This window comes from Lucilia sericata, unplaced genomic scaffold (genome assembly GCF_015586225.1).
Source record: "Lucilia sericata isolate MDLA Ls3-8-SP2 unplaced genomic scaffold, ASM1558622v1 Contig000058F_arrow, whole genome shotgun sequence".
NCBI lineage: Eukaryota > Metazoa > Arthropoda > Insecta > Diptera > Calliphoridae > Lucilia > Lucilia sericata.
The window spans coordinates 591165-617562 of record NW_023994094.1 but is presented as its reverse complement, the minus strand read 5'-3'; the positions used below and the strand labels follow the sequence as shown (position 1 = coordinate 617562).

At 30.3% G+C, this 26398-nt stretch overlaps 1 protein-coding gene across 11 annotated transcripts in view; it reads right to left on the bottom strand.

The window, feature by feature from the left end:
- Positions 1-13608: 13608 nt before the first annotated feature.
- LOC119616110 (vascular endothelial zinc finger 1) overlaps positions 13609-26398 on the bottom strand; it is a 39084-nt gene continuing 26294 nt past the window's right edge. For 5 of the 11 annotated variants that reach the window (XM_037972307.1, XM_037972306.1, XM_037972308.1 and 2 more), the window contains 5 exons: positions 16714-17463; positions 16430-16648; positions 15544-16366; positions 15246-15362; positions 13609-15031 (listed from right to left, as the gene is read on the bottom strand). In XM_037972307.1, the coding sequence (XP_037828235.1) occupies positions 14609-15031; positions 15246-15362; positions 15544-16366; positions 16430-16648; positions 16714-17459 (2328 nt within the window). In that variant the 5' untranslated portion in view covers positions 17460-17463 and the 3' untranslated portion in view covers positions 13609-14608. The remainder of the gene's footprint in view (positions 15032-15245; positions 15363-15543; positions 16367-16429; positions 16649-16713; positions 17464-26398) is intronic. The other 6 variants (XM_037972314.1, XM_037972315.1, XM_037972312.1 and 3 more) reach the window with 3 other exon arrangements.

The window sequence follows — 26398 nt, the reverse complement described above, 5'->3', positions numbered from 1 at the left end:
TCTAGTCTATAGTCTAGTCTATAGTCTAGTCTATAGTCTAGTCTATAGTCTAGTCTATAGTCTAGTCTATAGTCTAGTCTATAGTCTAGTCTATAGTCTAGTCTATAGTCTAGTCTATAGTCTAGTCTATAGTCTAGTCTATAGTCTAGTCTATAGTCTAGTCTATAGTCTAGTCTATAGTCTAGTCTATAGTCTAGTCTATAGTCTAGTCTATAGTCTAGTCTATAGTCTAGTCTATAGTCTAGTCTATAGTCTAGTCTATAGTCTAGTCTATAGTCTAGTCTATAGTCTAGTCTATAGTCTAGTCTATAGTCTAGTCTATAGTCTAGTCTATAGTCTAGTCTATAGTCTAGTCTATAGACTAGACTAGAGTCTATAGTCTAGTCTATAGTCTAGTCTATAGTCTAGTCTATAGTCTAGTCTATAGTCTAGTCTATAGTCTAGTCTATAGTCTAGTCTATAGTCTAGTCTATAGTCTAGTCTATAGTCTAGTCTATAGTCTAGTCTATAGTCTAGTCTATAGTCTAGTCTATAGTCTAGTCTATAGTCTAGTCTATAGTCTAGTCTATAGTCTAGTCTATAGTCTAGTCTATAGTCTAGTCTATAGTCTAGTCTATAGTCTAGTCTATAGTCTAGTCTATAGTCTAGTCTATAGTCTAGTCTATAGTCTATAGTCTAGTCTATAGTCTAGTCTATAGTCTAGTCTATAGTCTAGTCTATAGTCTAGTCTATAGTCTAGTCTATAGTCTAGTCTATAGTCTAGTCTATATCTAGTCTATAGTCTAGTCTATAGTCTAGTCTTTAGTCTAGTCTATAGTCTAGTCTATAGTCTAGTCTTAGTCTAGTCTATAGTCTAGTCTATAGTCTAGTCTATAGTCTAGTCTATAGTCTAGTCTATAGTCTAGTCTATAGTCTAGTCTATAGTCTAGTCTATAGTCTAGTCTATAGTCTAGTCTATAGTCTAGTCTATAGTCTAGTCTATAGTCTAGTCTATAGTCTAGTCTATAGTCAGTCTATCTATAGTCTAGTCTATAGTCTAGTCTATAGTCTAGTCTATAGTCTAGTCTATAGTGTCTATAGTCTAGTCTATAGTCTAGTCTATAGTCTAGTCTATAGTCTAGTCTATAGTCTAGTCTATAGTCTAGTCTATAGTCTAGTGTATAGTCTAGTTTATAGTGTAGTCTATAGTCTAGAACAATTGTATAAAAGTTAAAATCCTAGTGTTCACATGTGATTTTCTATTCATTTCTGAACATTGACTTTTTAACTCCTTACTTGTAAGCATTGGCAGTAAGTACCCGTGCAGATGCGGGTAATCAATAGATTTTTTTAATAATAAAATTAAATATGAAAAACATATATGCACTTGAATATTTCAAAATTCAATTCAAGTAAAATGGTTTCAAATCAAAATGTATGGATTCAATTCAAGTGTCTGACTTTAATTTCTAAGTCAATAGCCAAGCAGCAGTTCACTATGTAAAGTCCGCTTATACGATAAGTGAAGAATGAATGTTAGTGAGTGATTGAGTGAGTGTTAAATTATGGAAGACATGCTGTGTGTGGCAGGGAACAGTAGCACGCCTCATATTGCCACCACTATACATATATGTATAGAGAAGTGGTAAAGCTAACGATACAAATGAAATTAACCATGATTTTGTTGTTACGCTTGTTTGTTGTGTTATGTTGTAAAAGAGCAGAGTAGTGGAACTAAAATCAAAATTGTTTTGTTGCAAGTAGCAACACATCAACCTACATGCAACTAAGTGGTCACACTTATGTTATTTACTTGGGTTTGTCATTTATATAGTTGTACTATTTCTACACATGTAATAGAGCGTTATTACAATTGAAAAGAGAGAAAAAGTGTAATATGTAAGAGATGGGCGTTACTTTGTGTAATGTAGAATATGACACACCCAATTTTAGCTCTAAACAGATGTACACACACAAACTTACATATTATATAGTACATATGTATGTATGAGAGTTATTTATATAGAAGAAAAGTTTTGTATATTGTTTCCATTAGACAAATATAATAATAATTGTATTCTTTCATATAAAACCAAATGTTGCCTAGTCATCTAGTAGTGGGTACTCCCTCCTCTCTAACACCCCAACTTATCAACGATTTCCTTCTTTTTCAACATTATTGGATCACATTGTTTGCTATTGTTGCCACTACTGTTGCACTAACTTACACACATACATACTTTGTAATACATATGTAAGTATAACAAAGTTGTTGTAAATAGACAGATAGATAGATGGTTGGATGGATAGATGGAAGTATGGTTGAATATTGGTATAGTTGGTTGTATGGTTGCCTGGTTAGATATGGATGATTGTGGATGATACTTGTTGTACATACAATCACATTTCATATTAAACGAAATATATCGAATGAATTTGTACAGTATTTGTTTGTATAATTATTTCAACATTCAAGTGTAGCCACTTGAATGTATGAGTTAAGAATCTGTTTGCAACAACTGTATGTTTGTTAGCTACAGTAGCAGTTACAACAAAAACAATTGTATCATCATCAGTAGTATAGTTATAACCAGTCATTTTAAATAATGTTTTCATGATGATAATGAAGTTGATGAGAACATCATTGTCATTCATTTTAATCGATTAAACTAATAACCATTTCCTTTATAAGTTTTCCATTGTTTAAAATGCTATTTTATAGCTACCTGCTTAAGTACCTATACATAAGATTAAAGAAAGTGCCCTTATCTGATTGATAGAGTCTGAAAACTTGTTTAAGTTCCAGCTAAACCCTTTAAGCGGAAAATCTGTTACATATGTTTCTTGTAACTATTGCTATTACCCAATTCACATTCAGCCTTGTATCGTTGTATGTCATAATTTTTTAGCCAGAAAATGGACTTTTAGGTTTTCACTCAAAAATCCATTTTTGGTAGAAAATAACAGTACTTTTTGCCCTATGGCGAGATAATGAACTTTTATGTGATATTTTCCTTACCACAAGCCTTTATACATACATACATACATATGTATGATTTATATACGCATATGTATGTAAATGTGAGTAGTATGTATAAAATTCGTTTTATTAAATTCTGTTATTTTTTTCTATAGTTGCTGTTGCCGTTATCATGTTGTTGCATATTCCCCATTATTGTCATGTTGTTGATTTTTTGTTTGTATTCAGTTTCTCTGTCGAGTGACTGCTGTTGACATTTTGTATAAATTTTAATTGAGTTTTATACAATAAAAACTGTGTTTGCTTAACTTGCCACTTTAGGTTTACGCTATGGTCTGTGATCGGAGGTTTTAGGGGGAGGTATGACAAATACATATGTAGGTATATACTTGATGGTATGAATATTGTTGCCTGAAATCATTTGCCTCCAATGAATCGTGGCCAGATTAATTACAACATACTGTCAGTATAAACATAGTGGGGTTCTTTGTTGTTGTTGTTGTTGCTTTTTTATATTCAGGAATAAAATGCAAAATATCAGATACAGAAAAGGAAAACAAAACAAAACAAAAATTAGGAGGCAGTAAAACAATAGACATTCATTAATCCAGCTACTAAAACTAGAATGTTATTTAAAATAGCACATATACATACATAGATAGATATTAATGTAAATCTATGTATGAATGCTGTTGATTGTGTTTGTGTATTTATGTAGGATCTGAATTAAAAGACATATTTGATAGTATTTTGAATTGATATCTAAATTATATTAATACATACAAAAATACAATTTAAATATACTTTGATAAATTTTAATTTATCAAAGATTTAATTTATGAAAGATTTCATATATAAAATTGTCAATATTTTTGCTCCCATTAAAAAGAAAATTCATCAAATTTTTAACTAAAAACTTTTTAATTTAAGACAATTTCAATATAAACTATATTTTATTTAATCTAATTTCTTGTACGCTAATTTTTATCTTGATTAATTAAACAAATCGTTTTCTGCAAATGAAAGTCAACACTTAAATGTGGTAAACAATTTGCTATGGTAAATTTACCATGAAACCTTTTTAATTTTAGTAAAAACTATTTTACATTAAATCCCATAATTAGCCTTATATTACAAGTTGCGTTCATATTAAATAAAAACTACGTAAAATGTGTGAACACTTGAAAATCAACAATGATAATAGTAAATTCATTAAAAAAGCAGCGTAGAAAGCATAAATTCTGTGAAAACGAAAAATCAACAACTTTTAATTATTTCAAAAGAATTTCTCATTAATCCCAGATATTTTAAATATATGATCAATTATAGATAATTTTTTATGTTTAAAGAAAACAAAAAAGTACCAGATGATTCCCTTTTATAGATTTTCATTAAATCAGTTAGCTGCGTGTTTAATTTTGCGTTTCTAGCTTCAATATAAGAAAAGAAGTACCGCTTGAAGAAGAAAAAAGTACCAAAAAGGTTTTTTTATTAGATTTTCTTTTCCTAAAACTCTGAATGTTTAATGTTATGTTTCTAGGCTCAATATTAAAGAAAATTCAAAAAATTACCTTTTGAAGAATGAAAAACTACCTAGGTACTAATTTTCATTACTATACTGGATTAATTTCATGTTTCATTCTAATAATATAGAAACCTGAAAAAGTACCAGTTCACTAACTAACTAACTAACTAACTAACTAACTAACTAACTAACTAACTAACTAACCAACTAACTAACTAACTAACTAACTAACTAACTAACTAACTAACTAACTAACTAACTAACTAACTAACTAACTAACTAACTAACTAACTAACTAACTAACTAACTAACTAACTAACTAACTAACTAACTAACTAACTAACTAACTAACTAACTAACTAACTAACTAACTAACCAACTAACTAACTAACTAACAAACTAACTAACTAACTAACTATGTATCTATCTATTTATCTATGTTATCTATCTATCTATCTATCTATCTATCTATCTATCTATCTATCTATCTATCTATCTATCTATCTATCTATCTATCTATCTATCTATCTATCTATCTATCTATCTATCATCTATCTATCTATCTATCTATCTATCCATCTATCTATCTATCTATCTATCTATCTATCTATCTATCTATCTATCTATCTATCTATCTATCTATCTATCTATCTATCTATCTATCTATCTATCTATCTATCTATCTATCTATCTATCTATCTATCTATCTATCTATCTATCTATCTATCTATCTATCTATCTATCTATGTATCTATCTATCTATCTATCTATCTATCTATCTATCTATCTATCTATCTATCTATCTATCTATCTATCTATCTATCTATCTATCTATTATCTATCTATCTATCTATCTATCTATCTATCTATCTATCTATCTATCTATCTATCTATCTATCTATCTATCTATCTATCTATCTATCTATCTATCTATCTATCTATCTATCTATCTATCTATCTATCTATCTATCTATCTATCTATCTATCTATCCTATCTATCTATCTATCTATATCTATCTATCTATCTATCTATCTATCTATCTATCTATCTATCTATCTATCTATCTATCTACTATCTATCTATCTCATCTATCTATCTATCTATCTATCTATCTATCTATCTATCTACTATCTATCTAATCTATCTATCTATCTATCTATCTATCTATCTATCTATCTATCTATCTATCGATCTATCTATCTATCTATCTATCTATCTATCTATCTATCGATCTATCTATCTATCTATCTATCTATCTATCTATCTATCTATCTATCTATCTATCTATCTATCTATCTATCTATCTATCTATCTATCTATCTATCTATCTATCTATCTATCTAATCTATCTATCTATCTATCTATCTATCTATCTATCTATCTATCTATCTATCTATCTATCTATATCTATCCATATATCTATTTGTCTATCATCAGACACTCCATCTCAAGATTTTTTTGTTTTTGGATTTTAACAAAACTTGGTGACACTTTCAATATTTTACCCAACACACTCTTCTTTATCATTGACACAAACCTTTTAACTCACTGCATTATCAGCAGTACTATAAAAAAGAGCTGCATATACTATAAAACGAAGGTGGAATGTTGGTAATACAGTACTGTAAATTTGGTACAATTTCAATAAGAAACGTATACAAATCCCAGCAACCAAATGTAAATAAAGTACCTTCCCCATTCTCTTTTGAATTTCATCAAAAGATTACAGCTAAACGATTCTGTTTGCTGACCCGAAGCCCTTTTTCATTCGAGTTCTTTTCAAAACCCACAATTTGCAAAACTTACATAAAATCCACTTTTATTTTGTAGTTTGTTAAAAGTTTTCGTTTTATTTCTACAAAAAATCTCACAGTGTGTATTTTTTCTTAGTGATTTTTCTTTTATCTACAATCTTTTCTTTGCTGTACTAAAGAAAAACAAATTTTGTTTAATTATTTTTTATTTTGTTTGTAACAATTTTATATTCTAGATATTTTATCATTTTATTGATTTTTCTTTTTATTCATTTTAAGAAATATTATTGTTTCTATATAAAGTTCAACAACATTTTTTAATATTTTTTAATAATAATTAATATATTAATAAAATAATATAATTATGAATTAGAAAAAACAAAAAATTAAAAAATATATTTAAAAGAAAACAACAAGCCAATTACTTAATTTTAGAAACAAAACTATATAACGATTAATGTAAATAAATGTATTTTTTTAGTGATGTTTTATGTGGTTATTTATAAAAAAAAAACTATTAAATATTTAATTAAACAAAACAATTATTTAATTTAATTAATTTTTATAAAAATTTAAATAATATTACAAATACCCTTACAAATTCATTTTAATAAAATTATATTAACAAACATAATTACGTTTTTTTTAACATTTTATGTTTTTATTTTAAACAAATAAATTTTATGAAATATTGTTTATGCTCAATTGCAAAATAATTTACTTCTCTTTTTTGTTTTTTAAATAAATTTAAAAGAAAAACATAAATTTTGTTTGTTGAGAAAATTTTTATGTTTTTTTTCAGAAACTGAAACTGATATTAGTAAAATTTAAGGATTTTAATTTCAGAATTTAAATTAGAATTGTCGAAAAACTTCAGTTAAAACTATAAGCTTTAGTCTGGACTAATGACAAGCCTAAAGTCGAGACTATAAACAAGACTTTAGTCGAGATTATAGACAAGACTATAGTCGAGACTTTGGACAAGACGATCGTTAAGACTATAGATAAGACAATAGTCAAGGCAATCGTCAAGACTATAGACGATAGTATAATAGAGACTTTAGACAAGACTAAAGTCCACACTATAGACACGACCATACTCGAGATTATAGGCAAGACTATAGACAAGACTATAACCGAGACTATAGACAAGGCTATAGACACGACTATAGCCGAGACTAAGACATGAGTATAATTGGGACTATAGACAAGACTGTAGGCGAGAATAAGACAAGACTATAGACGATACTATAGACAAGACAATAGTCGACACTATAGACTCGAGATTATAGGCAAGACTATAGTGTATATTATAGTCTAGACTATAGTCGAGACTATAGACAAGACATAGTCGAGATTATAGATAAGACTATAGCCGAAGCAACGACGAGACAAGACTATACTGTAAATTAAAGACAAGACAAGTCTAGATTATAGGTAAGACAGTAGCCTATATTATAGTCTAGACTATAGACAAGTCTATAGTCTATTGTCAAGACTAGTAAAAACTATAGACAAGACTGGGCCCAAATTACGGCATACGATATCGATCGAAATCTCAATGGAATCTAAATGGAGATTTCGATCGATATCGTATGCCGTAATTTGGGCCCTGTATTTTAGATCACAGTCAAGACTATAGCGAAAACTATACACGAGATTGAAGGCAAGGACTATAGACAAGATTATAGTCGAGACTATAGACAAGGTTATAGTCGAGACTAAGACAAGACTATAGTCGAGACTAAAAACAAGACAATAGTCGAGACTGTAGACAAGATTAATAGTCGAGACTATAGACAAGACAATGGTCGAGACTAAGACAAGACTATAGTAGAGGCTATAGACAAGGTTATAGTCGAGAATATAGACAAAACTATAGTCGAGACTATAGACAATAGTCGAGACTTTAGACAATACTATAGACGAGACTATTGACAAGGCTATTGCCGAGAATAGTATAAACTATAGACAAGACTGTAGTTTAGATCACGGTCGAGACTATAGACAAGACTATACTCGAGATTCTAGGCAAAACTATAGTCTATATAATAGCCAAGACTATAGACAAGACTATAGTCGATACTATAGACAATATTATAGTCGAAAATATGAACAAGTCGAGACTATAGACAAGACTAAAGTCGAGACTATATACAGGTCGAGACTAAGACAGGACTATAGTCGAGACTATAGACAAGATTATAGTCGAGACTATAGAAAAGACTATAGTCGAGACTATAGACTAGATTATAGTCGAGACTATAGACAAGACTATAGTCGAAACTATAGACAAGACTATAGTCGAGACTAAAGACAAAATTATAGCCCAGACTATAGACAATACAATACTCGAGACTATAGACAAGATAATAGTCGAGACCATAGACAAGATTATAGTCGAGGCTATAGTCGAGATTATAGACAATACAAGACTATAGACAAGATTATAGTCGAGACTATAGACAAGACTAAAGTCGAGACTATAAAAAAGTCAATAGTCGAGACTATAGACAAGACAATAGTCGAGACTTTAGACAAGATTATAGTCGAAACTTTAGACATGATTATAGTCGAGACTATAGACAAGACTATAGTCGAGACTACAGACAAGACTATAGTCGAGACTAAAGACAAGATTATAATCGAGACTATAGACAATATTATAGTCGAGGCTATATTCGAGATTATAGACAATACAATAGTCGAGACTATAGACAAGATTATAGTCGAGACTATAGACAAGACCAAAGTCGAGACTATAGACAATACAATAGTCGAGACTATAGACAAGTCAATAGTCGAGACTATAGACAAGACAATAGTCGAGACTTTAGACAAGATTATAGTCGAGACTATAGACAAGACTATAGTCGAGACTATAGACAAGATTATAGTCGAGACTATAGACAAGACTATAGTCGAGACTATTGACAAGACTATAGTCGAGACTATAGACAAGACTATAGTCGAGACTATAGACAAGACTATAGTCTAGATTATTGACAAGACTGTACTCGAGATTATATCTAAGATTATAGATAATACTATAGTCGTAACTATAGACAAGATTATGATCGACACAATATATATCTATAGACGAGACAAATTTAAAAGGTTGTTAGTTCTAGGAATATACTACTAGAAGTCATTGTTAGTTCCCAGTGTACGATAATAAAAATCCTTAAATTTCACCAAATATCGTTAAACTGTTAACATTATGTTTTTTTGTTTTAACAATTTTATTGCTTAAATTTTAAAATATTTTTTTTGTTTTCGTATTTTACTCATTTGGATTTGTGGACGGATATCTTAATAATATATATTTATTTCCATTTTTTATTATATATAATAATTATATTTGATTTAAATAATCAAAATTTATGCACTATTATTTTTTTATTTAAAAATTATTTGATCTGTATTGTAGTATTGTTGAAATATTGTTGTCTTTTTTGTTTTAAATAGTTTTATTAAATTTTTATAATTTTTTTCAAAGTGCGCTATTGTATTTGTATTAATTTTTTTATTAAAATGTTCATTGTTTTAAATAATTGCGGTAAAACTACTATTTCGTTTGAATTGTTTTTGTTTTGATTTGATTTTGAAAATAACTGTTTTAATTAAAGTAGTGTTATTTATTTATTGTTAATTACTTTATTTATTATTGTAGTTTTTTGTTTAAATATATAATTATTTTATTTTCTTTTATAATAAACTCTGAAAATAATAACAATTTGTTTAAAGCCATTTTGAAAAGGCCATTTTAAGTGATGTGCTTTTTGATTTAAAATCTAAAAAAAAGAAATTTTTCATTTTTTTAAAAAAAAAAAAAATTCTTCTTCTTTTCTTTCGGCTAATAGTAGATATTTTATTTATTAATATTATAGTACAAATTGTTTTTATTTTATATATTAATGCAAGTAAATATTTTACTTTTTTATGTTTAACAATTCAATTAAATATAATTGTAGTTGAATTCTAATAATTCAATAACAAGATTTTTTTTATTATTATTTTATTTTAATTAATAATAATATAACAAACTGCTAACTACTAAGTAAATGTTAATTTAACAGTATTCTGTTAAGTTTCTTTTTTTTAAATATTACAAACCGTTAACTTGTTTTCTACTTTACTGTGTGTGTGTGTTTTTAATTTTAAGTTTAAAATTGTAGTTTAACAAAAAAGAAAAAAGATTTTTAACAAGAAACAAAATTATAAAATATATAAATTTAACTATTATTTTAATAATATTTATTAAATATATATAAATTTTTTCTTTATTTTTGTTATACATATTGTTGTTGTTGTTTTTTCTAATGCTTCTAAGGAAGATAGGTATCTACGTAGCTTTGTTTTACAAAAATATTTTTGTTAATTTTTTTTGTCATTTTGTTTGTTTTTTTACTTTTTTAACTAGAGGCTACATTTTTGATTAAATTTTTTTGTTTAAATTTTATTTATTATTGCTTTTTTAGGTTAAAACTTATTAAAGAGTCTAATTTTTTTATTTAGGTTTTTTTAAAATAAAAATATATTTTTTTTTATATTAATTAAAACATTTCTTTTTGTTTTATTTATACGTATAAATGAATGTTTTTTATTAAAGTGTTTTATTTTCCTTTAATTTTTTATTGGTATTTAAGGTACTTTTATCATTTTGAATATAAACTTTAGGATTCTGTTGTTATTTTTTTATTAAATTGTAAATATTTTTAGAATCCCTGTTTAAATGACCAGATTTTTTTTATAGAATTTGTTTAATTTCATAAAGATGTCTTTCTTTTTGTTTAATTGTTAAAATAGAGTTGTTGAAAAAACTTTTGATTACTTTAACAGTGACGTTCGTTCGGGAGCGCAGCTACAATTGTCGTAAAGCTTTCTTAGGAAAAGATTTAAAACTTGTCCATTACCCAGAAGCCAAAATATTTTTAGCTTAAAGTTCGATCTTCGAATTTGTTATTAGAATGTCTCAATCATTCTCTATAGTCTAGCCTATATTCTAGTCTATAGTCTAGTCTATAGTCTAGTCTATAGTCTAGTCTATAGTCTAGTCTATAGTCTAGTCTATAGTCTAGACTATAGTCTAGTCTATAGTCTAGTCTAGTCTAGTCTAGTCTAAGTCTAGTCTAGTCTAGTCTAGTCTAGTCTATAGTCTAGTCTAGTCTATAGGCTATAGTCTAGTCTATAGTCTAGTCTATAGTCTAGTCTATAGTCTAGTCTATAGTCTAGTCTATAGTCTAGTCTATAGTCTAGTCTATAGTCTAGTCTATAGTCTAGTCTATAGTCTAGTCTATAGTCTAGTCTATAGTCTAGTCTATAGTCTAGTCTATAGTCTAGTCTATAGTCTAGTCTATAGTCTAGTCTATAGTCTAGTCTATAGTCTAGTCTATAGTCTAGTCTATAGTCTAGTCTATAGTCTAGTCTATAGTCTAGTCTATAGTCTAGTCTATAGTCTAGTCTATATTCTAGTCTATAGTCTAGTCTATAGTCTAGTCTATAGTCTAGTCTGTAGTCTAGTCTATAGTCTAGTCTATAGTCTAGTCTATAGTCTAGTATATAGTCTAGTCCATAGTCTCGATTGGTAAAGCTATTGCTGAGTTGACAATCTTGGGATGGGTATAACACAGATCGTTTCGGTCTTAATTTCGTTTAAAATAAAAAACGAAAAAGCTTTCTTAAGAAATTTTTAAAACTTTTTGATTACACAGATTAAAACCTAAGACCTGAATATATTTTGCTTGAACTCTGCTGCAGCTAGAACTCTGCTAAATCCTAATATGACCTTAGAATTTGAACATTCGCGATTTCCAAAAAAGCTTTCGGTTGGTACAGCTTATATTTCGTTTGAACTCTGCTGCAGCTAAAAATCAGCTTGAAAATCTTGGGAAGAGTAAGACTTAGATCGTTTCAGAGCGAATATCCAATTGATTTCGAGATATGTAAAAATCCCTTTATATAGCTTTTTTAAGAAAAATTTAAAAAATTTCGATTACACAGATCAACACAAACAACAGAATATACTTATCTTAAAGATTGACTTGAGCTGAAAACGTTATAACCACTTGAAGTCCTCTATATTTATAACATTTGTAAAGTAATCTGAAAGTCTTGTTTATTGGCTTCAAAATAGAGGTATAACCTCTGTTATATCTTATTACTACTTGGAAATATCTTAACCTAAAGTTTGAAAAAGCTTTATGAGAAAAATCGCAATACAGTAGTTTTCCGATTTAACGACCATTCAATTCTACGAACATCGCATTTAACGAACAAGCTAATTTTTCCTATTGACTACCTTAAATAACGAACAAAACTTGTTTTTTGTACTCTGTTTAACGAACTAATAAAAATATTATTTAAATGAAGATAAAATGACATTTATCAAAAATAACAAATAACCTAAGTTGTAGCGGTGCTTTTATAGCCAAAACTGTAACACATTCTGGGTTCTTATTAAATTTTAGTTCGATGTAGCTATGTCCGTCCGTCCTTCAGATAATGACTTTAACGCTCATTACTCGCTTAACAATACGAGTACGCCGATGAAATTCGATTCAAACATGTTCTATACTAACAGAAATCTCTAACAAATTTTATGGGAATCGGTCCATAATTGACCTTCAACGCTCATTACTCGCTTAAAAATACGAGTATAGCGATGAACTTCGAGAAATAACTTTAACGCTCATGACTGAATTAAAAATACAGCGATGAAATTCGACACAAATATGGTTTGAAGGTGGATATATAAGATTCGGAATTTTGTGTTTTGTGCTATTTTTATAAAAAAAGAATTAATTTTTATAAAATACATTTAAAAAATATTTTATGCACCTATTTTTAATTATTTTCCTACCAAAAACCCACGTTTTAGTTAGTACTGCATATAACGAACTTTTCAATTTTACGAACAGGCCTGACAACATATGGGTTCGTTAAATCGGAAAACTACTGTATTTAACACTAATTTCACGGCAAATTTGTAATTCACAACTTGTTATGACTTTTTCCCATAAAACTTTTGTTCGAATGGTAAAGATCAGAAGTCCCTTCTATTAGTGAGGAAGTCTTCAAATTAGTGAGGAAGTTTTGAGCCCCATAATGTAACGGCTTACGCTTTAAGCTCCTCATTTCACATTCGCAATTCGACTAATTTCTATGGCATGAGGTAAAAAGGCAGTTAAAGTTATGAAAATCAAAATTTTCGGGTAATTGAGAGATACATTTGAAGCCGCTAGAATGTTGCTATGGGTTCCTAGGGGTACACGATATCTATTAAATTACTGTCATATTATCGGTGGAAATATTTGCCATAAATATATTCATATCTTATTTTAAACTCATTAGATGGGCCTCTCAGATGATATATAAATTTGAAAACCTCATGTTTTTAGGTCATTTTCGGATTCAGCACAGCTTAATATACTCAGGAGGGTTTTTTATATAGATTTTTTTTAATCTTGACTTTGAGCTTAAAAAAAATTTCGATCGATTTTCAAAAAGTTTTTCAAATTTTGGAGAAATTTGAAATTAAATTTTCATCTTTATCAAACTCTTAACAAACCACTGTGTCCAGCTTAAATCAGTTTTTTTTAACCAATATAAAACTTATCACATGTTTTTTTCAACACTTTTCCAACTTTTTCTCTATTTGCATTAAACTTTTTGTTCAGTTAGAAATGGAAATATTTCGTTTTTAGTTTGGGACTCAGAAAAGTCCTTTCTTAAAGTTCTAAATTTAGAATTTATTGTTTTAAAGTATTTTTAAACTAAATGTATTGTTTGTTTTTTCTTATTTTTTTAACTATCAAGTTAAATAAGTGCAACTATTGGTTTGTTATCATGCAGTTTTTTTTTTTTTTTTTTTTTTTGTTTAAAATTAAAATAGATTTTTCTTGCTTTTCTTTTTTTTTTTTAACTGAAAAATTTAGTTTAAATTACTCAATTTTAAATCTAACGACTAACTATCACACTCCAATGTTTTTTGTTAATTTTTTTTTAATTTTTCAATTGTTATTAAATTTTTAAAATTTTTTATTAATTTACTTAAAATATTGCCATTGCCCACTTGTTTTTTGTTTGTTTTTTAAATGTATTTTTTGTTTTTGTTGGTTTGTTAAAAGAACAACTTACAACTAGTATTTGTTTTAGTTTGTTAAAAATGTAATTAAAATAAAAATTTAAAAACTTCATAAAAAGAAATGCCTCTCTTCTGGCTCTTTTTTCCTATAACACTGTCTGTCTCTCTGTCTAAGCCACTGACTAAAATTTCTCTCTCTTTTACTTAAAGAGATTACTTACAAAGAGCTTTTTGCCTCACTTAAGGTCGTAGATGTTGCCTGAACATCCTTGGACATTGGTTGCTATTGATGACTCTTACTCAATAAATGAGCATTGAATTCGTAGACATTGTTCAGCTGTTCACCGCATATATTACACTTCCAGGGATTACTCTCACAATGACAGCCCTTGTGCAGGAAATACAGCGTTTCATCGGGAAATTCAATGCCACAGAATAGGCAAGTTAGTATTTGTTTGCGATTTAATACACCCGAATCACTTTCGGGTCCCGTCGAGGTAATCGTACCATTGCAGATGGGCGTAGACGAAGTGGCCGCTCCACATGTGGGCGTTAAACTGCTTTGTATCACATTATTATTTTCCATAGAGGCAGCATTACGGGTAATACGATTATTAGCTTTGGCGCAAATGCGCCGTTTAAGATCTTCTCTGAGTAGAGATTTTAGAGGTGATACCTGTAAGGGTTCATAAGAAATAAGTGGCATCTGAAATTAATTTATGGAATTTATTAGGATACTTGTGCAATAATTTTGAAATTTTTATTAAAAATTCTATAACAAAAGTGTAAAATAGTTTAAAGTCCTCTGTTGGGAAATTGACAAATAGGAGGAGACATCAAAAATATATATAGAGATATTTCTTATATTTATAGGGAATAGCTTTAACTTGTGTAGAATGATGATCCATTCTACAATTTACCTTAATCAATGATGTCAATCTCATATTGGGTGCTGAGAATTCGGATTCACTACTGTCTCCGCCATTCAAGGCGTCTCCATTCATATTATTTTTAATAGAATCTTCGCTAGGGGGCTCCTGTTAATCGTAAATCAATAGAAGTACTCAATTTAAAATCTTTATTCTAAATCTTAATCAGTAAGACCGAAAGTGATTAAATCAGGGGCCAAATTACGACATTAAACAGCATCAAGTGTCATTATTTGGACCCAGACTTTTTTCGCCCTGCTATCCGAATTATTAACGAAATAATACTTGCCTGTTTGATGGGTATTAGACTAATGGAGGGTGTTATATGATTCTCATGATGATGCTGTTTTGGCGATACCGATGTCATCGGTCCACAGAGAGGTCCACTCGCACTGCTGTTGCTACTGCTACTGGTACTTGAAGGCAACGATTTGGCATTACAATCTAAGGGATGTTCCTGTGGTGGCATACTGCTAATGGTCAACGGTACCGGTGACTGCATTATGGTATCACGATCCTTCGGTCCCCCTCCACCGCCGCCTCCCTCAGTTGTGGTACTTCCGGCCGTGTGTATGGTAGTGGATGCCGATGTTGGTGAGGCCGATGATGCTGTTGTTGTGGTTGTTGTGGTGTGACCCTGCAAATCAAATGCACGCAAAACGCATAAGAGCACATTCTCAACGGACGAACGAGAATAGAATGAAGTAGAGGAAGTCAATGAATTTACTACAGACTTAAGAGAATCATTAATATTGGAAGTTTGCTTTACATTGAATATGGCGTTATCCGAGAGGCCATTGTCGGGCAAGGTTGAGATCTCCACATGTGGTGTTAAGAAGTGCATGGGTGGTGTAGCATTCTCCACGGAACGTAGCGACTCGCCGCTGTCGCTCTGGTGGCTGGGCATACTGTTGGCGGCGGCCGAGACAATGGCCGCATTGGAATTGACTGCATTGGCAGCAGCTGCTGCCGCTGCTGCTACGGCATTTAAGCCGGTCGGTACAAAACCGGCAGCAGCAGCGGCGGCAGCTACTTGTGATGCCTGTGACTCCAGAGCGAGCAACAGCGACGATGAACCGCCCGGTCCCGGATTATCCAAATCAATGCCATGTCTTGGGAAATAATAAAAACAAAATTAATTCCCCAATTTAATTATGAAATCCTTGAAAAAATACCTGTTGAAAAAATGTATTCTAAGGGATTTCATAGAACCCGCTCGATAACTGCATAGAGGGCAAGTTTTGACGAGATCATGTTGACCTACATGTTCATTTTGGAAATGAGCTCTCATGGCTATTTGGCGCTGGAAACCACGATTACAAATGGGACAATGATACGGCAGCGTTTTCGTGTGTGTAGTAAAATGCTCAGCCAAATGATCTTTACGGAAGAATCTAATTAAGAAATAAGAAAATTAACAAATTATTATTATTATTATTTTATAAATAATGATAATTACCTCTTTTGGCACACCCGGCATTCATAAGGCTTGACACCCGTGTGTCTCATTTTATGGCGCCGCATATTTGCCCCATTGGAAAATTTCATATTGCACACATCACATTCGAATACTTTACGAGAGGCTGGCTGTGATGAAGTCGAAGAATTGGCGGCCGGACTACTGGCACTACCATTGGCAATGGCACTAACCACCGCACTATTGGCTGTTACCACACTGGGGTGACTGTTATCGGTCACATTTAATGCACTTGTTGGCGTTGCTGCACTGGCTGGATTCTGTAAATTTTCCGGTTCAACATCTTCGTTTTTGAGACGTGCGGCTGCGGCCGAATTCGATAAACACTGTACAACATGCAGTAGCAGGGAGGCTCTTGAACTCGTTTCGAAATTGTCACAGCTTTCGCAGCGGAATGTAGTGAGCGATGGTGAACTGGCGGTATTCGTTGATAGATTTGTGGGCGATATACTAACATTGGCTGTGATGGGTGTATTTTGCAATTGTGGCTTATTGTCGCCGCCATTATCGGACGACGAAGAGGATTGTTCTTCCGAACTGTGATGATGATGTAGTTGCTGTTGTTGTTGCTGCTGTTGATGATGTTCCTTCAGACTGCGCAAAGCATGAGCGTGTGCTGATAATGTATTGTGATGTAGTAAAGAGGCTGTTGTCGACATGTCTACAATGAGTCCATTATCTTTTAACGAGATATCCATCTGACCGGCAGAACTCATTGTGTCGGTCATTTTGCTAAAAAAAAAATTCACAAAAAGGAAATGCTATTAAAATCATATATTTCACTAGTAGTTATAGCAAGTTTGTTGTTGTTGGTACATATGCAAATGAAAATAATAAAAAATTGTTAATTTATTCAAATGCTGGAAATTGCACAAGTTTTTTTTTTTTATTTTTAACATTTATCTGTAAGTAATTTGTTTTACATTTGTGTGGTGGCAATACAAAATTATCTGTAATTTAATGCCCATCATAGAGAATCTCTTTAAACTTGTTGCTTGTTGGCCATTTAAGCCAATTTACGTTCTGATTACAAACATCTTTTAATGTGTGTTGCTTGGGTTTTTATTAGTATTCTATGTTTTTTTTTTTGATTGCGTCAACTTTTATTTCAAATGCATTTTATGGTAAATATTTGTTTTGGTTGTAAATTGATTTAACCTAAATTAATTGTTCAATTATTTTTCGTTACTAAAATATCACAGTTCAAAAATTTGTTGCTGAAAGAGAATAAACATTTTTGTCTAATAGCAGTTAATCATTTACAACTTGTCTATATTCAAAAATTATTCCGACATTTCAATTTCATTCCCGGAAATTCTCTGTAACCAAAATTGTACTTTATCAAATTATAAACTTTTGATACGTAGTCCTTCTGGTAGTTAATAGTATAGTCTATAGTCCAGTCTATAGTTCAGTCTATAGTCTAGTCTATAGTCCAGTCTATAGTCTAGTCTATAGTCTAGTCTATAGTCTAGTCTAGTCTAGTCTATAGTCTAGTCTATAGTCTAGTCTATAGTCTAGTCTATAGTCTAGTCTATAGTCTAGTCTATAGTCTAGTCTATAGTCTAGTCTATAGTCTAGTCTATAGTCTAGTCTATAGTCTAGTCTATAGTCTAGTCTATAGTCTAGTCTATAGTCTAGTCTATAGTCTAGTCTATAGTCTAGTCTATAGTCTAGTCTATAGTCTAGTCTATAGTCTAGTCTATAGTCTAGTCTATAGTCTAGTCTATAGTCTAGTCTATAGTCTAGTCTATAGTCTAGTCTATAGTCTAGTCTATAGTCTAGTCTATAGTCTAGTCTATAGTCTAGTCTATAGTCTAGTCTATAGTCTAGTCTATAGTCTAGTCTATAGTCGTCTATAGTCTAGTGTATAGTCTAGTCTATAGTCTAGTCTATAGTCTAGTCTATAGTCTAGTCTATAGTCTAGTGTATAGTCTAGTGTATAGTCTAGTCTATAGTCTAGTCTAGTCTATAGTCTAGTCTATAGTCTAGTCTATAGTCTAGTCTATAGTCTAGTCTATAGTCTAGTCTATAGTCTAGTCTATAGTCTAGTCTATAGTCTAGTCTATAGTCTAGTCTATAGTCTAGTCTATAGTCTAGTCTATAGTCTAGTCTATAGTCTAGTCTATAGTCTAGTCTATAGTCTAGTCTATAGTCTAGTCTATAGTCTAGTCTATAGTCTATTATAGTCTAGTCTATAGTCTAGTCTATAGTCTAGTATATAGTCTAGTCTATAGTCTAGTCTATAGTCTAGTCTATAGTCTAGTCTATAGTCTAGTCTATAGTCTAGTCTATAGTCTAGTCTATAGTCTAGTCTATAGTCTAGTCTATAGTCTAGTCTATAGTCTAGTCTATAGTCTAGTCAATAGTCTAGTCAATAGTCTAGTCAATAGTCTAGTCTATAGTCTAGTCTATAGTCTAGTCTATAGTCTAGTCTATAGTCTAGTCTATAGTCTAGTCTATAGTCTAGTCTATAGTCTAGTCTATAGTCTAGTCTATAGTCTAGTCTATAGTCTAGTCTATAGTCTAGTCTATATAGTCTAGTCTAATAGTCTAGTCTATAGTCTAGTCTATAGTCTAGTCTATAGTCTAGTCTATAGTCTAGTCTATAGTCTAGTCTATAGTCTTGTCTATAGTCTAGTCTATAGGTCTAGTCTATAGTCTAGTCTATAGTCTAGTCTAGTCTAGTCTATAGTCTAGTCTATAGTCCAGTCTATAGTCTAGTCTATAGTCTAGTCTATAGTCTAGTCTATAGTCTAGTCTATAGTCTAGTCTATAGTCTAGTCTATAGTCTAGACTAGTCTATAGTCTAGTCTATAGTCTAGACTAGTCTATAGTCTATTCTATAGTCTAGTCTATAGTCTACTCTAGTCTAGTCTATAGTCTAGTCTATAGTCTAGTCTATAGTCTAGTCTATAGTCTAGTCTATAGTCTAGTCTATAGTCTAGTCTATAGTCTAGTCTATAGACTAGTCTATAGTCTAGTCTATAGTCTAGTCTATAGTCTAGTCTATAGTCTAGTCTATAGTCTAGTCTATAGTCTAGTCTATAGTCTAGTCTATAGTCTAGTCTATAGTCTAGTCTATAGTCTAGTCTATAGTCTAGTCTATAGTCTAGTCTATAGTCTAGTCTATAGTCTAGTCTATAGTCTAGTCTATAGTCTAGTCTATAGTCTAGTCTATAGTCTAGTCTATAGTCTAGTCTATAGTCTAGTCTATAGTCTAGTCTATAGTCTAGTCTATAGTCTAGTCTATAGTCTAGTCTATAGTCTAGTCTATAGTCTAGTCTATAGGTCCTGTCTATAGTCTAGTCTATAGTCTAGTCTATAGTCTCGTCTATAGTCTAGTCTATAGTCTAGTCTATAGTCTAGTCTATAGTCTAAGTCTATTAGGTATAGTCTATAGTCTAGTCTATAGTCTAGTCTATAGTCTCGTCTATAGTCTAGTCTATAGTCTAGTCTAGTCTCGTCTATAGTCTAGTCTATAGTCTCGTCTATAGTCTATCTTAGTCTAGTCTATAGTCTAGTCTATAGTCTCGTCGATAGTCTAGTCTATAGTCTCGTCTATGTCTAGGCTATAGTCTCGTCTATAGTCTAGTCTATAGTCTCGTCTATAGTCTAGTCTATAGTCTAGTCTATAGTCTAGGCTATAGTATCGTCTATAGTCCGGTCTTCAGTCTAGTCTATAGTCTGGTTTATAATATAATCTATCTATAGTCTAGTTAATCATGTTTGTACTACTTTGTTGCCTAATAAATGTTGCAAATGATTTACAATATAAACATTTCCTTATGATACTGTTGCTGTAAACATACTGCCATGATATTGTATACACATGTTGGTGCAACATTGTATTTTGCAAGGTTGTAGCATAAACTTGGTCCTAGAACATTTTGCAAACATGATGCTTCAACGTTTTTTTAATATTCCAGAAAATATTATTACTTATTAAGTACTCTAAACATGTTTGAAAATTCAGGGAAACTAAACATCAATTAAGCCTATTCCGCAAATTTTCCATTCACATCGATAAATATGAAAAGTAAATACATTCCATTACCACCATTACCGCTTTTCTACCATTAATCCACATTCTTTCTCTTCATTTTCAAAACAATCTGTTACACTTAACAATTTCATTTTTGACCCAATATTCAAAAGTAAGAAAAAGAAGAAGAAAGAAAAACGAAACGAAACCAGACCACAACAAATAAACATTTAATTGATCCGGTTTGAAATAATAATAAAGAAGAGGAATAGAACATAGAATTCCGAGGATTGCTTTCACTAATTGCTTTTGAGGTCAATGTTATGTGATGGCGATGATGATTGTTGTTATTGTTGATGGTGCCTTCTCCATTGCTTAAGAGTGAAATTTGTCTGTGCTATTTTGCAATGGAAATATGTACAATATTTCTCAATACAGTCGTTTACCAACTTTGACTAACAAACGGCTAAAAATTCTTACTGGTTACAAGACCATATAGTCGAAACAGTAAATGTGTGTTTTTGTACGTACATATCTATTTGAATTAATATAATAAATGTTACTCAATGCTTTTAGATACAAAAACCCATTAAAGCCAAACAACAGCAAAGTAACAACAACAACTATAATAACAAATGGCCAAGATTGCAACACAACACATCTTTTTTGAAGCTCAGTTTTTTTTTTTTTTTTTTGTTAAATTTTTTTACGAAACACGTCTATTTTTGCAATATAAAATCTGTTCAATAACTTCTATATGCACAAGTGCGCGCTTCACACGACTGCATCTAATGCCAAAAATAAAAATAAACCTAAAAAGAATTCTTTAAGTTCGTCCCCTCTTAAGTCACCTGCCTCCTTCTCTACACTTCTTGCTTTACAAGATTTGGTAACCACCTGATGGCATAGAAATACATAAATAAAAGAAACAGCAAACAAAAAAAACTTGATTAGCAAAAAAACAACAAACTAATAAACGGCGCACAGAGTCAATGTTCAAAGGAGCTTTGCCACAGTTAAACATTTGGTTAAGACAACGCTTCGCAGTTAACAGCAGCTGCGTCTGCGGCTACAACAAAATTTCAAACAACGAACAGGGTTGGGAAATCATATAAAACTAGTTTATGACTATCAGGCAAACGAAACGACAGATAGACGAACAGGCAGATTTGCCAAAACTAACAAATCTTTGTTTTTTTTTATGTGGTTGTCTTGTCTACTGCATGCATGAATGACATGCATACATATGTATTCATGCATGCTTAACAACAGCAACAACAAGAAAAACTTTATACCAGAATTATTGTTACTGTCGCTGGCAAAATTAAGTACGAGCATGCGTGTGGTAGATAATTAACAGAGGTTCCGAATGTGTTTTGAGTATTAAATGAAATTTAGAACAAATAATTGGACCGAGTAGTGATGAAATGACGGGAACTTGATGAAATGTGGTACATATAGAGTCCAGTTCTCAAAAAAGTTAAGCTATCACTTTGTATTTAAGTAATTCTTTCAAATGATTAGGTAGATCTGTAGAATGCTCTGTAGGAGAAAAAAAAGAAAAATTGTCCCAGTTACGAGCATTAGTTAGGAACTTTTAAAAAATGTATGAAGACAACATTTATTTTCATAGGCCCCGTATATATTATCTATCGCAGAAGTAACCCAGAAACATCTGCCATCCGATTCGACAATTAAACTATACATTAAAACACTGAAGTACAGATCTTCCGTAAAGAAGAACTGTTCCTGATGAAACGTTATCAATGAGAAGCGTGAAAGTGACTTCCTGACTATCAGCCGATGCAATGGTAATCTAATTTAACGCATTTTATTTATATCTATCTATCTATCTATCTATCTATCTATCTATCTATCTATCTATCTATCTATCTATCTATCTATCTATCTATCTATCTATCTATCTATCTATCTATCTATTTATTTATTTATTTATTTATCTATCTATCTATCTATCTATCTATCTATCTATCTATCTATCTATCTATCTATCTATCTATCTATCTATCTATCTATCTATTTATTTATTTATCTATCTATCTATCTATCTATCTATCTATCTATCTATCTATCTATCTATCTATCTATCTATCTATCTATCTATCTATCTATCTATCTATCTATCTATCTATCTACTATCTATCTATCTATCTATCTATCTATCTATCTATCTATCTATCTATCTATCTATCTATCTATCTATCTATCTATCTATCTATCTATCTATCTATCTATCTATCTATCTATCTATCTATCTATCTATCTATCTATCTATCTATCTATCTATCTATCTATCTATCTATCTATCTATCTGTCTGTCTGTCTGTCTGTCTGTCTATCTATCTATCTATCTATCTATCTATCTATCTATTTATCTATCTATCTATATATATCTATCTATCTATCTATCTATCTATCTATCTATCTATCTATCTATCTATCTGTCTGTCTGTCTGTCTGTCTGTCTATCTATATATCTAGCTATTCTAGATTTCCACGAATTTGGGATAAAAGGGTAGATTTCCGACTTTATACTTAATATAATAGTTAAATAGCATATTAATAAATTAACCTGTTTTGTAACTAAATAGTTATTTGAAGGTTATAACTTTTTTTCAAGCTAGAAAATACATTTTATATTAAAAGTTGGTTAGTAAGCTAAATACAATTGACCCATTTATAATAATCATTAAGAGTATTAAAATTCCAGATATTTGGCAATACTATAATTATGCATATATATAGTATCTAAGTATCTATGTACATATAAATGTAAATTTTCCCTTTATAACTAAACTTTTTTTTATTTTGTTTTATTACACTTTGATTTTCTTTATGTATGTTATATTATTTTTTTTTTTTTTTTTCTTTTTCTTAACTTTTTTTTTTCATACATACGATTAAAAAGATTGATGTTTGTTGTTGGTAGGCATGATGTATGTATGTTAGTTGTTGGTATCATCATCATCATAAAGTGACCTAGTTGGCCTTAAAAACTTGACCTAATGACTTCGTTAAGATGCGCTTTGTGTTGAAGTTTTAAATCATAGCAAAAGCGAGAAAGAGGAAAAAAACTATTTATTTATGACAAACACACATATAAATACAAAGTTACACTTAAAGAAAGACAAAGAGGAAAGAAGACAGCAAACACGATGAATCTATTAATAATTATTTCAGTTTTTTTTTTTGCTACTTAATTTTAGCTCTTTATATTTATATCAAATAAATAAAGTTAGATATATTGCATTCCCTAGTATTAGATATGAAAACATATGTATGTATCTTTCGTTTATAACAAACATTTATTTTGTTTGATTTTATTGTTTTATTTTTAATTTTGCTATAGTTTTTTTGCTTGAGCAAAGTGCGTATTTGTTTAAATTCATTGAATTTTAGTCCTCTTATAAAAATAACAATAAAAACCTGCTAAAACATGTTTGTTTTTAACTTTTAGTAATTTTAATAGTTCTTTGTTGTTTTTATAGAGTCTACCACCTTAAACTCATAAATCATATTAATAGTTTGTTCGTATGGTCAGTTGATCCGTGAGTATTTCATAATTTCAAATGCTGGTAACGTTTTTTTTTTTTTTTTGTGCTTTGACATAATTTTCAATGTTAATTGGATGCGTTCCAAAAAGAAACCTAAAATAAGCACAAATTTAAACATAATTTTACAGATGGTCTAATTTTAATTAAAGAAGACGTACAAAAACAGGTTAGTGTGTGGAACTGGGTAAATTAAGCTTTTCCTGAAAGTAAAAGGTGTGAGAAAGAGGACAATAAGACAGAGTTGCCATTCGTAAGTGATACGGATTCCAAAATTATCAAAAGTCCTTGCTTGAATACTGAAGATATTGCTTTGTGGCCTGGTCTAATCGTTTCTTAAGTGTTTGAACGATATGGACTCGGTTTATAAGTAAGACACCTACTGACCGACATTCAAAAATCTGGCACCGTAGAAGTTTTTTTGAGTGTCTTTACTTTAAATATGTCAAATTTAAGTTTTCTACGCCATCAGTTGGCTTCAGAAAGTTGTTGAAAAATCATAGCCAAATCATAAATCTCCTCCCGACTCTACAAGAACTAAACATTTTCCCACGAACACTTATAAAATGTACAGTTATATAAAGTTAAACTTTTAAAATGAAAACATTCTTATCGTGAATGTCACTTAGGAGTTGATTGTATGTGATAAGGCGCGTAAATTACTTTCCCGTTTAATTCCTCCGTAGAGAAGAACTGTTCCCCATGAAAAAAGTTCTTTGTGAGACACGTGAAATGCACTTCTAGAAGACTATCATCCAGAAGTGTTTATGATGTGGCTGAAATCCGCAACAATCTTGTCTCTAGAAGTTACTTCTGAGGGTTTATCATTTAGAAGTTTTTGTGACAGTTTTATCTTTCAAAATTGTACCAAATGTTGTCTAAGCAGGGATGGAAAACTACGTATTATTATTAAATACCAAAGTTTCTTTTAAAACATATCATGGCGAAAAAGCAAGTTCTTTAAAAATTAGTTCAATTTTGTGGAATGAGTTCTGTGTTCATGTCGGTAGCACTTTCGAAAGTTCGGTATTTTCGGAATATTTTTAAGCTTATTAGCCTGTTATTTCAAATTTCTTTAAATATACTAGTTTATTATTATATATGTATGTATAGTGTAAAACTTACACATACCATAAAAAAACTTTTACGCTGAAAGTAGGTAATTTTTTTTTCAAATCCTGTGGTAAAAGGTTTAACTTAACCCATGATTTATGCTTAATCATCAATTCCATATGAAACATTAATGCTATTTTTAAATAATTTATAATTCTGAAATTTCAAATACATATGTATATTGTAATAAGAATTAAGAATAATTACAAGGAAACCACAAATATTTAAAAAACCAAGAACCCGCAATTTGTATATAAAAATAAATTGTTTATTTATAAGACTTTACTATAGTAGTAGTAGTAGTAGTAGTAAGATGATTAAGACTTTTATGGAAAAAAAAACATTTCATTTCTATAATTATTATTTGTTTTAGTAAGAGAACTAAATTTATTTTAAAAAATTAATTAAATATGTTTGAACTATTAAAGATTTAATACCTTTACAGTTCTGTTTACATGTGCATGTTTGTTGTAAGTAAATTAGGACTAGTTTTGCTTTTTTTTATCTCTCAAGTTGTTTCATTTTTAGTTCTTCTTGTTAGTTCGTGTGTGTGTTTTTATGGCACACAAATGAACCCTATTTTTAGTGCCAAAACATAGTGATAGAGGGATTGATGGGGTGTGTTGGGTAAATCCCACACATATTGCTACACCTTGATTTACATACAAAAAACAACAATCTTTGTCATCATTAAATGAAGACAACAAAAAAGTGCACACTTGCTCACAAAAGAAACTATTTAAAAAGAAGCAACGCAATTTTCAGGGCTGCCATATTAAGAAAATTTGAGAGCAGCAGAAGAAGTAGCAGAGAAAATTGCATATTATAATAATATGTCTTGAAAATGTCAGAAACGGCTATGCGTGTTTATTTGACATACATAAACACTAGTAATGACGTGTTAACATTTCACAACATTAAGATGACAGTTGATCGTTTGAAAATAATCGGGCTATAAATTTAATGAGTTTTTTTGATTTACAATTTGATTTTGAAA